Source organism: Rhinolophus hipposideros (genome assembly GCF_964194185.1).
Source record: "Rhinolophus hipposideros genome assembly, chromosome: 9".
In the NCBI taxonomy this organism is placed as follows: domain Eukaryota; kingdom Metazoa; phylum Chordata; class Mammalia; order Chiroptera; family Rhinolophidae; genus Rhinolophus; species Rhinolophus hipposideros.
In genome coordinates, this window is record NC_138055.1 from 50,764,332 (window position 1) to 50,776,828 (window position 12,497).

The 12,497-nt window shown below is 53.1% G+C and overlaps 1 protein-coding gene across 6 annotated transcripts; it reads left to right on the forward strand.

Moving 5' to 3' along the window:
• Positions 1-2,218: 2,218 nt before the first annotated feature.
• On the forward strand, positions 2,219-8,461 carry PRPH (peripherin). 6 transcript variants are annotated; one of them, XM_081058084.1, is made up of 10 exons: positions 2,219-2,354; positions 5,013-5,744; positions 5,957-6,017; positions 6,203-6,298; positions 6,678-6,845; positions 6,946-7,071; positions 7,151-7,371; positions 7,476-7,525; positions 7,742-7,821; positions 8,068-8,461. In XM_081058084.1, the coding sequence occupies exons 2-10, from the start codon at positions 5,059-5,061 to the stop codon at positions 8,131-8,133; spliced, it is 1,554 nt and encodes a 517-aa protein (XP_080914210.1). In that variant the 5' UTR covers positions 2,219-2,354; positions 5,013-5,058; the 3' UTR covers positions 8,134-8,461. The 6 variants fall into 6 exon arrangements, with proteins under 6 accessions (XP_080914210.1, XP_080914212.1, XP_080914213.1 ...); XM_081058086.1 differs by having other exon boundaries at positions 8,071-8,461; XM_081058087.1 differs by having other exon boundaries at positions 5,013-5,585.
• The last annotated feature ends 4,036 nt before the right edge of the window (positions 8,462-12,497 follow it).

The window sequence follows — 12,497 nt, forward strand, 5'->3', positions numbered from 1 at the left end:
TTCTTCAGTTGAGGGGTAGCTGGTGGGAAGGGTCAGATAGGCAGGTGGAGATGCGATTTGATGGTTAATACAGGACTGGAGATTGCGGACATAGTAGAGGACACCGGGGAGCTGAGGGCAGATTTCGCCCCCCTTCCCTGGCTTTTGGCTTCTGGGGGTGGAGTTGGGGGTGGGAGCAGAGGAGGGTCCTAGAGCCCATGGGAAGAATGAAATCAGGGCTCTGAAATCCAAGTACCAGTGCTGCTATTCTATTTTACATGCCCTGGGTTAATTCTCCTCATCTGTAAAAAGGAGGTCGTAATAATTTTGAAGCATCCTCCAAATTCCAACGTTCCCTTAGCCTTGAGTCTTGAACTCAGTAAGTAGGGATGCATTCAGACTGCAGATATGTCATTCTGGCTTCTGACCGGTAGGTGGCAGCAACACATCTCTTTATTTTCCAGACTGACATCCATGGGGAAGATGTTTTTCAGGTGCCTCAGGGTTACCTTTCAGTTTAACCAACAGTTATTTGACCAAAGTCTTGTGCTAGACACCGTGGACACAAAGGTGAATAAGACCTGATAGCTGCCCTCAGGGAGAAGGGGTGTCGGACATATAAACAGATTACTAGTTTACTAGCTGTGTGACCTTGGACAAGTTGCTTAATCTCTCAGTGCCTGTTTCTTCAACTGTAAAATGGGAATAATAATAACACCTTTGTCATATGGTTATTGTGAAGATTTTAAAAAAGTAATAATGTGTAAAATGCTTGGAACATAGGAAAGGTTAGCTATGACTATACGATACGGTGAGAAAAGGATGGAAAAGATACCCAGAATGCTCCCTAACTGGGAGGAGTGGAATCCCAAAATGGAGATAATAGGGAAGGAATTCCACTCTGGTGGAGCCACTCTGTCAGCCAGACCGCAGCTGGACTCCTTATGGCGGAGGCTCATCTTGGCTCCAGCAGGCACAGAGCGCTGGACAGCAGCAGGATGAGCCTGCCTGGAAAGGCCGCCACCATTAGCTAACTGTGCAGCCTCAGACAGGCAGCTTTGCACCTGTGAGCCTCAGGTCCTACATGTGATGGGGAGGGGGACTGCGGGAACCCAGGGGCAGTACTGAATCCGTATCTGGGACACTGCTGAGTCAGCTGTAAAGCTGGCCAATTCAGGAGCAGCAGGGCCATGAGCTAGGGATATAAGGAGGAAGCAGAGATCCTGGGGGAAGACATTGGACGTTCCCCGGGATGTAGGATGGAGGTTGAGCCAATCTTAGACCTCAAGGGGCGGGGACAGCCCAGCTGACACTTAGTTTCAAGTAATTAGGGTTATAGCCTTGCTCCTCTGTGTCTGTTTCTTGTCACATGGAAGGGGAAGAAGGCAATCAACAGTGTTGAGCACCTACTATGAGTCTCACAACTTGCTAATTGTTTTATGTACAATAACTCATGTAGATCTCACAGCACTGCTGGGAGAAAGGTGTCATCCTCCCAATTTTACAGATGAAGAAACTGAAGCTCAGAGAGGACAAGTAACTTGCCCAGGGTCACACAGCTCGTCAGTGCCTAGGCTGGTGCCCTGATCTTTTCTTCTCTGACCTCTTCCTCCAATCTACCTCAATTGCTCACTCCCTTAGAAATGCCCTGAGAATCTTATCCATGAATACCCCAACCCCAGCTCCAAAATCACAAATTCATGCATCCTGCTCTCTGGAAACAACTTCCCACACCCTCAGTGCCTCTTTCAATTTCTTTGTACTATGACTGTTCCTTGGCCTTGCCTGGTAGTCTAGCTATGGACCTCTTTACTCTGCCAATCTCCCACCCTCTCATGCCCCCACTCAGCTTTGAGTCCAAGGCCCATCATTCTGTAGCTCTCTTGCTAGGAACCTAAACTTCATTGCTCACCTTCCTTGCAAATCTCTGAAGGCATCCAATTGCCATTTCTCTCCAAGACTTCACCAGAGCAGCCAAGGGCAGCAGAAGGAGGAGGCTGCTGATAACACTGGCTAATACTTATACAGCAAGTCCTGTGTGCCAAGCACTACGTAAGGATTGTAGCACTATGAGGGAGGTACTATAATTATCATCCCCACCTGTGGATAAAGGCAATGGGGTGAACTGAGGTTAAGTCACTCACTCAAACCCAAAGCACACAGCTAATTAAGTTGTGGAGCCTTGATTGAACCCAGAGTCTCCATCTTAATCAGTGTACTACCTGCCCACACAGGAAGACGAGGCCACCTTCCCTTCAGCCAGGAAGTACTTGGCTCCTTCCACCCTGGGTCCAGACCTGCTTGTAGCCAATAGTGAGGACGATCTAAAAGAAGTTCAGATCCTCACTGTATTAGGGAGCTGACAATATCACTCGGTAAGTCAATAATAATAATAACAATAATGATAGTAATAAAACTAGCTTACATTTTCAGTTGTTGTTGTGTGTGTTCTAGGTATTTTACATGTATTTATTCATTTAATCCTTCCAAGAAAGGATTAAAATAAGGATTAAAATATAAAGTAGAAGTTACCATTATCTCCATTTTACCAAAAAACATGAAAGACCATAGTAATAAGCCTAAATTCACACAATAGTGTTGAGTCAGACGGGAAGCTTGGCAGCTGGATACCAGAGCCCTGGCTCTCAACCATGACTGTTTCCTACTTTCCTTCTGGTCTCAAGACCTCTCAGGCCTGGCTCTTTCTGAATAAGGGGGACAAGTCTCCTCTGCCTTGCCAGCAGGCCTGGTTCCCCCACACAGGCCCCAGCCTTATTCCCTCCCCAGATCCCAGAGCCCTGAGAGGAAGCCCTGGTCCCCTCCATTCTGAGGCATCTGGGAGAGGAGGTGGGAGCTTAAGCACTGGAGGGGATGGAATCCCAACTGGAAGTCAGGCCCAGCCCAAGGGGCCCCTACTCGCAAAGGCCCAGGTCTACCAGCAGCTCCTTATAAAGACAGGGCCCAAGCTGGTCCTCCCAGGCCTTGCTTGCCTGTCCGCACGCAGTAGTAGCTCAGACTCCCAGTTTGCTCCTGGAGGATGGCAGACAGGGGCAGGGCAGGGCCTAGGCTGGAGTCAGTGGGGCTCCAGGCCCACAGCAGTAGGGCCTCAGAGCCTAGGGCTGCAGCAGAAAGCACCAAGCCTTCCTCAGTCCCCTCCTCACACCTGCCAAAACCCCACCCCCAGGCCCAGGCAGGACCCTATCTCTCCCTGCTCCCAGGATTTAGTAGGGACAGGCCCTGATTTATCCATCGGTCCACTGTCTCCCATCCTCCCTCTTCCCATTCCCCTGGCAACCAAACCAGACCCATCAAGGAGAAGGACCTGGCAGCTGAGCAGGGAGAGACTAATGGCCCGGAAGGAAGGAGGGGCCTGGAGAGGAGAGGAAGGAGGTAGGGATGTGAGCCGGCAGGCAGGCGTTGGCCCATCTCAGAGGACACACACAAAGAAGGGAGGTTCCTCTGCCCTGCAATGCTGAAGGAGCTGGCTGCCAGGGAGCCGCCCTCCTTACTGTCTCAGCCAGAGATCCAACCCAGAGTCCCAAATCTGCTTCCCCAGACACCCAGCTCTTGTCCTCAGGGCCAATCGGAGGCAGACCTGTCCCTACTGGAGAGCCCTGGAGTCCTCAGCGGCCACAGCCCCATGGCTCCTGGCAAACCCAGCAGGCCTCATCACCCTGACTCTTGCAGACCATCCGAGCTGCTTCTGTCCACTCCTGGGCAGCCTGTGCCTGTGTAGTGGAAGCCATTTGACGTGCAAAGGCCAGACATCAGCCTTTCCGCTGACTCCAGGGTGGGAGAGGCTAGGAAGGGATATGTGATGTGTGTGGTTGTGTAATGTGTGTGCACATAGTGCTACTAGATCTATGTATCTGTGTGCACAGGCTTGTAGATCTGTTCTGGGGCCTTCTTTCTCCTCATTCAGTCCCTGAACCATTAGGGATGGGCACCTTCTCTTTCCCCATCTCTTCCCCATCCAGCACCTTCCATCCCTGGGTACCTGCAACTCCCCAACACTGGGAACCAGTTCCTGCCAGTCTGTCCATCTCTGAGCCTTGGCAGCAGCTAGTACCACCCTTCAGCCCCCTCCCCTTCCTCTCACAAATAGCCCTGGTTCCCGTAAGGCTGTGACTGAGCAGCAGTTGGTTGGGGGAAGGGAGAATCCAGGAAAGCCAGGCAGCATACACTGGTGCTCACTCAGCTCAGCTTCTGGCAGGGCACAGACCCTGCCTAGAGGGACCCAGAGCCCAGCCCAGTCTCCCTCAGGCCCTTCTGGTGTCCCCACCATGTTGCAGCCCAGGGTAGGTCCAGGTTTGGGAACTGTGTCTTTAAAGCTGAGACATCAGCAGGCATCCCCTGGCCAAGTGTCCAGGGGAGGGGGAGGGGAAGTGGCCAGTCCATTAGCTGCAGAGCTGGCGCCAGGCAGCAACCGTTCACAGGGCCCTAGGGATTACAGAGAGATCAGCCCTTCCCCACCCTCCTCAGCTGCTTCTGCCCTCCTGTCCCCCATATCTCCCTGGGTGTGGTGACAAAGGGAGTAGCTGACACCCGGTGAAAGCAGAGCTTAGCCTTTAGGGGACAACTGGAGGTACAGGCTGTGGGGCCTTGGCCAGGCCAGCTCTCCATCCACCTGGGCCGCCTCCTCCCTACGCATGTACCAGACACCTGTCCTTCAACCTCCAGTCCTCCTATTCCCCAATTTTTACCAGTTCTTTCAGGCAGGGACCCCAGCTCAAATCAGGCCCTCCCATCCTAGGCTGCAGCTCTGGATACTTGTTGGAAGGTGCTGACCTCCAATCCTGCCTGCTTTTGGCCTGCCTGCAGTCGCCATCCCTGCTTGCTTCCCTGCCAGCAACAGGGGGAACCAAGTAGGCGGGAAGCCAGCAACCAGGGATAGCGGGTGCGGCGCTCCTGCTGCTCCGCAGGGGTGGGGCGTCCCCCTCCCCACATAGCAGCACAGTCAGGCCAGTGGGAGGAGCTGCCCGTGCCCCCCCTGAGCCCGCAGGACTATAAAGCCGCTTCCATGCGGTCTGCAGCTCCTGGACCAACTCTGCCAGCGGTGACTGCCCGTCCTCGGCCGCCATGAGCCACCCGTCGGGCCTCCGGGCCACCTCCTACCGCCGCACCTTCGGGCCACCGCCCTCACTGTCCCCCGGGGCCTTCTCCTACTCGTCCAGCTCCCGCTTCTCCGGCAGCCGCCTGCTGGGCTCGTCGTCCAGCTCCTCCGCCCGCCTGGGCAGCTTCCGTGTGCCCCGGTCCAGCGCGGGCGCTCTCCTGCGCCTGCCCTCGGAGCGCCTCGACTTCTCTATGGCCGAGGCCCTAAACCAGGAGTTCCTGGCCACGCGCAGCAACGAGAAGCAGGAGCTGCAGGAGCTCAACGACCGCTTCGCCAACTTCATTGAGAAGGTGCGCTTCCTGGAGCAGCAGAACGCGGTGCTGCGCGGGGAGCTGAGCCAGGCCCGGGGCCAGGAGCCGGCGCGCGCCGACCAGCTGTGCCAGCAGGAGCTGCGCGAGCTGCGCAGGGAGCTGGAGCTGCTGGGCCGCGAGCGCGACCGGGTGCAGGTGGAGCGCGACGGGCTGGCCGAGGACCTGGCGGCGCTGAAGCAGAGGTCAGGGGGCAGGGCCGGCCGGTGGCCGCAGAAGCGCTGCTGCTCGCTCCCCTCCCCGCCAGCCACCCGAGGGAGCAACTGCCCCGGCCAGCCCCGGCGGGCGTGTGCGGGCGGGGCGTCCTCGCCTTCCCTCGGCCACTTTGCTGAGTCTCTGGGGAGGTGAGGGAGAGGGGGAGTGACTATGTCTGCCCTGCGTATCACGGGGCCCCAGCTCAGCTCCCAGCCCGTTAGAGAGAAAGTGGGAGCACGTCCATCAGGCAGCCTGAGCCCCCTCCTCAGAGTCCCGGGCAGTGCCAGCCTCTACCCCCGATCCTGGGGGGCGGGGAGGACGGTAAGCCCGCAGCTCGGTGTCTGTCCACTCCTCACGCCAGGCTGGAGGACGAGACACGCAAGCGGGAGGACGCGGAGCACAACCTCGTGCTGTTCCGCAAGGTGAGCCTCGGCCCCGAGTCGACGCCCGTCTCTCCACCCCGACCCCAGGCCTGCGTGTGCAGGGTGGCATCTGCGGGTGCGGGGAGGTGACCATAAGCCTTCAGAGGCCGACAGAGAGGGCCTGGCCCGTCCTCGGGCTGAGCAGCCCCTCCCTGCTCCTGAACCCCCACTGCCATCCCACGCAGGACGTGGACGACGCCACCCTCGCCCGCCTGGAGCTAGAGCGCAAGATCGAATCTCTGATGGATGAGATTGAGTTCCTCAAGAAGCTGCACGACGAGGTGGGTATATACCCGGATGTCAGGGAAGGCTTCGGGGGTTGGGGGTCGTCTCCTCGGGTCCGGGAGATTGGCGGGTGGAGCGAAGAAATAGCCCTGGGGAAACGAAGTGAGATTGGGTACATGCAGCCCCTCAACCCTAGTCCACAGGTGGTTTGCCTCCCGCCCCTGCGCCACCTGGTGGCGAGCAGCGCAGCGGCACCCTGGAACCTGGCCGCAGGCTCCAAGCCCGAGGCGCTCAGGCGGCGCAGTCTCGTGTGCTGCACTCCCTGGCGCCCCCTTGTGTTCATTCAAGTGTTTTTTGCTCTTTTCTGTCCGCGAACTGCGCGGCCCGCGTGGGATCTGCGCGGCGAACTCGACGTCGTGTTGTCCTGGGCGGCAGGAGCTGCGAGACCTTCAGGTGAGCGTGGAGAACCAGCAGGTGCAGCAGATCGAGGTGGAGACGACCGTGAAGCCCGAGCTGACAGCGGCGCTGAGAGACATACGCGCGCAATACGAGAGCATCGCGGCGAAGAACCTGCAGGAGGCAGAGGAATGGTACAAGTCCAAGGTGCGAGAGCCCCGGGGAACTTGGGAGGGTCTGGGAGGGTAGGGCGCGGGGGCGAGGGCGTGTGCCGCCCGCTCACACACGGATCGCCCCCATCCCGCAGTACGCGGACCTGTCCGACGCCGCCAACCGGAACCACGAAGCCCTGCGCCAGGCCAAGCAAGAGATGAACGAGTCCCGACGCCAGATCCAGAGCCTGACGTGCGAGGTGGACGGACTGCGCAGCACGGTGAGTACCAGGCTGCGCGCCCGACCTAGGGTGGACGGCGACAGCTGTTCCACCTGTGCCCCCCACTGCCCCCCGCCAGAACGAAGCCCTGCTCAGACAGCTGCGGGAGCTGGAGGAGCAGTTTGCCCTGGAGGCCGGAGGGTACCAGGCCGGCGCCGCGCGCCTTGAGGAGGAGTTGCGGCAGCTAAAAGAGGAGATGGCGCGACACCTGCGCGAATACCAGGAGCTCCTCAACGTCAAGATGGCCCTGGACATCGAGATCGCCACCTACCGGAAGTTGCTGGAGGGCGAGGAGAGCCGGTAGGGGCGGGGCTGGGGGAGGGGGCTGCGGCGTGGGGGGTTGGGTGTTCAGGGAAAGGGAGCAGCCTGGGCAGAGCAGCTGACCCCACTTGCTTTCCCCGCAGGATCTCCGTGCCAGTCCATTCCTTTGCGTCCTTAAATATAAAGACTACTGGTGAGTCTCCCTCACCTGGCTTCCTACCTGTCTGTCCCCTTGTCCACTTCTGCCCTGACCAGACTCTTGCTATGGCTTTGCTCTGGGATTGGTGAACTACTGAGTCCTGGTCTACTCTCGCCCCTCATCCTAAGTCCCGTCCCTCACTGACAGGAATGGGGGCTTAAAAGGAAACCCCAAGCGTCCTTCCTTCCACCCCTCACCTGCTTTTTCCAGTGCCTGAAATGGAGCTTCCCCAGGACAGCCACAGCCGGAAGATGGTTTTGATCAAGACCATTGAGACCCGGGATGGCGAGGTGAGATGGGTCACTTGAGACCAGGAGCCCTTTGTTTCGTATGATTTCTGAGCCCCAGCCTGGCTGCAGCTGATCTTAGGGATTCTGGGTTAGTGGTTCTTCCGGTGGGAGGGAGCAAGTGAGATAAAGTGGAAGACAGACTGGAGCCTCAGCTGCTTATGTCAGAGAGGGGGACACCATGCCCCAAAGGAGCTGGAAGGAGAATGGTGCTGAATGGTTTGTGCTCTTCACATGCCTTTATCTCAGCAGGTGGTGACAGAATCCCAGAAGGAACAGCGCAGTGAACTGGACAAGTCTACTCACAGCTATTGAACCCATTGGTCCAGAGCTCCCTGACCCTGCCCTAGGCCTACTCTAAGCCCATACCCTAACCAGTCCTGAATGGGTCTCCTCTCCCTCTGCATGTGTCTAGGGGATGGTACACTTCCCTGGCCTTTAGCCAAGCCCTGCCCAGCCTGCAGTGGCTGGGCTTCTCCCTGCCTTACATATAAATATGACCCGTATCTTCCCCTTTTCTCATCCTGGTAAGAGGTCAATGGTCCCCAGGTCCAATCTACTCCTGCCATGATCCCATGATCAGTGGGGTGGGCCAGGGTCTGAGTTTCACTTTCAAAGCAAATAAAACTGCTGTCAAGAGAAACCTCTCCAATGCATTTGTGTCTATGGAAGTGGGGGGTACCTGTGGGGAGAAGGCTCAGCAGTATTTTCCCCTCGTCTCTAGTCATTTTTCTTCTGAATCCTGCAATCTTGGCACCTATGACTCCTATCTACCTTTCTGGATTTTCTCCTACCTCTCGGTCCATTCCTTCTTAATTTCTGTTCCCCACTTGCAGCCCAGAACATCCAGAGGCCTCTGGGTGTCCCATAGGTCCCTCAAATTCAACATGTCCAAAACAGAACCCCTCATCTCCCTCTCCACTATCTGTGATCTGGATTCCCCACCTAGAAGAGGGCACCTCTGTTGCTCAAATTAGGACCACCTCATCTCTCATCTTACACTCCTTTCCTATCTCCACACTCCCCCCTCACTGCAAACAGCTATTCTGTTAATTTTACTTCTCAACTCATTCTCCCCATCCCCGTGGCCACCACACTAGTCTAGGCCACCATCATCTCTTGTCTGGGTTCCAATGTCTGCCTCATGGTCTCTTTCCTCTGGCCTGGCTCTGCCACCCACCTAAACTTACTCAACACCTAACCAGCAAATCAGATTCTGCTGCCACCATCACTTCCCCTGTTTGAAAATGTCTCCTTCCACGCTGTCTTCCAACTCCATTCCATCTTACCCTTGTCTTCAAGTCAAAATCCACTTCTGGATTTATAATGATCTTCAATTAATTATAGTGCTAGGTGTAGGGAATAAGCCAGAGTCTCCTCTCAAGGAGCTCACTGTCTGGGTTGGGGGAGATAGACAAATAAACAACCAATTCCAACCTCGTGATGAGTGCTATGAGTGAGATAAGGAGACAGCGCTGTGGCAACATGAAAAGGAGCGCTTAACCCAGCCTTAGGGTGAGGATGGCTTCCCAAAGTTGGGGCCATCACACTGAGCACCAAAGAACAAGCAGGAGTTATTCAAGTGAAGCAGGGAGAGGCGGAGGATTTTCTAGGTAGATAAGTCAGCCAGGAGGTAAGAGAGCAAGTTTGGGGATTGAAAGTAGTTCTATACTACTGGGATAAAAGATAGAAAGGAAGTCATGGTGTTGAGGTTGGAAAGATGAAATGAGCGCCTTATACGCCATATCAAGGCATTCAGAATTTATTCTAAGGAAAGGGGAAAGAAAATGATTTAATCAGGAGAATGAAGTATTTAGGCATGCATTTTAGAAAGATTACTCTGACTGAGTGTGCAGAAACTACTGGAAGGAGATGGAGGACCAATTCAGAAGCTGTTGCAGTGAAACATGCCAGAGATGGTGGTGGGCATAGAAGTGGATGGGTTTGAGAAATATTCAAGGAGTAGCATCTGCAGGACCTAGGGAGAGATTGGCAGGTGAAAGAAAGGAAAATAGCAAAGATGACCCAAGGTTTTGGCTTGAACAACCAGGCAGATTGGTGGGACCTTTCACAGGAACGGGGTGGGGGGCAAGACAACAAGGTCAATTTTAAACTTATTGAGTGTGAAATACTATGGAACAACCAAGAGGAAGGGCTGGCAGGCAGTTAGATCCACAGGTTTGGAGTTCAGGTGTGATGGGATATCTTGAGATACTGAATCTATCAGGATGGTTTCTGCTACAAATAGCATATGACTCCATTTATAAAAAGAAAAAGTAAAGAAATATCTCACGTAACAAGGAGCCAGAGGTAGGTAGGCAGGCTCTGAAGTTGGTTGATTTCAGCAGCTCAGTGATGTCATCAAGGACCCAAGCTCTGTCCATGGTTCTTCTTCGCTTTCCTCCTTGGAGGGGACTTTTGTCCTTGGGATGGTTCTCCTCATGATCCCAAGATGGCTGCCAGAAGCATCCAGTGGAGGAAAGAGGAAAACCTCCTCCCAGAGATGAGATATAAGTCCTTTCTTTTAGCCATTGGTGTGTCCACTCCCGGAGCAATAATAGTGGCCAGGGGAAAGGCACAGAGGCGTGGGCTGTCTGTCTGGTAGGGAATAAATGTTAGGAACCAACCACGATGTCCCTTGCAAGTATTGCTCAGGCTCCCCACCACCATCACCCTCCACACATGGTACACATATACTCACATTCTTTTTTTTAATTACATTTGTTAGGGTAACATTGGTTAATGACATTATATAATTTTCAGGTCTACAACTTTATAATATATCTATATATTCCATTATGTGCTCACCACTCAAAGTCGATCCTCCTTTTGTCACCTTATACTTGACCCCTTAGCCCACTTTATCCGCCCCCCACCCCCTTTCCCTCTGGTAACCACCATTCTGTTGTCTGTGTTTATGAGTTTTTGTTTGTTTTGTTTTGTTTGTTTGTTGCTTTTTTGTTTTCCATCCCACATATGAGTGAAATCAGATGGTTCTTGTCCTTTTCTATCTGACTTATTTTACTTAGCATGATACTCTCAAGATCCATCCATATTGTTAAAAATGGCAATATATTATCATATTTTATGGCGGTATGCTCACATTCTTTATACCCCTTGCCTTATCTCCCTTTCATTCAGTGGCACTTATTACCTCAAAGGAGAACAATCACTACAGAAAAGCAGACAAAAACTTTAGAGTTTCAAATGTTTAGGTTTTCAAGTAAACAAAATTTCAAGTATGGAAACTTTCACATGAGAGTCTGTGGCCTGTGTCGTACGGGGTGACAGGCAGAGTCTTCCGCTCCCCACATAAGAACGCAGGACATGGTGAGGCCAAAAAGGAACACCCAAGGAGCCATAGATAGGGGAGTCATACTACTATATTCTTTCTGGTGGCTGGGTTGGAGACATAGGAAGCAGGAGCCACACTGTCCGCAACCTGCCGTCCTAATTGCAATCCACGCTTGCCAGCAACCATCTTCTTGCTAGCCCCCACTTTTTGTTAGTGTAGCCACGGCAGTTATATTAGTGGCCAATGGCTCACTGGTTACAGCTGACGGCCAACTGGCCACAGCTGATGGCCAGCCAATCACAGCTGATGGCCTGAGCCAGCACCTTTCTATGTGAGGCCGAGAGCCTGGAAACTGCTCTCTGGGGCTCTGTCCCCACAGCCTGTGATTTGTATTAGATACCAGGAGAAGTGACTGAGCTGAAGAGAAGGGTTCGGGAGCTCTCAGGTGTCCTACATGAGAAGAAATGAAACTACCCAAGAATGGAGTATAAAGTGAGGAAAGAGAAGGGCCTTGGATGACTCCTAGAGTAGCAGCAGAAGATAATCTTGAGAATTAACCAGCAGAGAGAGATATAGGAGGAAAACTAGAAGACTGCAGCCTCAAGAAGCCGCAGCAAGAGAACACTCTCAGGAGGGAGCAACTAGCTATGTCAAAGAATGCTGGAAGCTCAGGTAAGATAACAGTTGGAAAACTTGGGGCTGGTGGGCAAGGAAGAGAACTTAGTGAGGGCAGCTTCTGGGCAGGGTAGGGTTAGAGACAAAACCTGGTCAATTGAAGAGTGAATGAGATATGAGAAAGGGGAGAGCAAACTACTCTCTCAAGAGGTGACTGTTTAAAGAGAACCAGAGAGAACAAAGAAAGACCTGTTTGAGAAGCGAAACGTTGAAGAAAAGATAAACTAGACTAGTAATTTTCAAACTGTGCATTATGAAACATTGTTATAAAATTGTGTCAAGATCAACGTTTTAAAAGGAAAAAGAATAGAAACATTTAGAGCGTGGTGAAACTTTTATTTTCAATATATTTGTATAAATGTGTACCAGGTTGCGATATAAAGTTATTTTTTATATTGGATTGTGGTTTTAAAAAAAAAAGTGAAAATGACTGGACTTGAATATGTTTCAATGCTGCGGAGAAATAGAAAGAATCAAGTTGTCTAGAGCCAGCCACCTATTGAAATGACACAACCTCAGACGTGGCTGTGATGGAAGAGTTTTAGGAAAACTCAAAATCCAATTTTAATCAAGGGGATCTGATGTTAACCTCAAGGAGACAGGGCTGGGATTTGACTGTAATTAAGAAAGCTTATACCCCATTGATTTTATTGTACTCTGCGTGTTGGGAGAAGGGTGATAGTTTGCAGAACATTTATAAGAAGGTCAT

Bases quoted from the DNA above. Each gene is read 5' to 3' on its own strand.
- PRPH (XM_081058084.1), top strand. From the start codon at position 5,059: ATGAGCCACCCGTCGGGCCTCCGGGCCACCTCCTACCGCCGCACCTTC. The intron at 6,846-6,945 runs GTGCGAGAGCCC...CCCATCCCGCAG, and splicing joins AGGAATGGTACAAGTCCAAG to TACGCGGACCTGTCCGACGC. The intron at 7,072-7,150 runs GTGAGTACCAGG...GCCCCCCGCCAG, and splicing joins TGGACGGACTGCGCAGCACG to AACGAAGCCCTGCTCAGACA.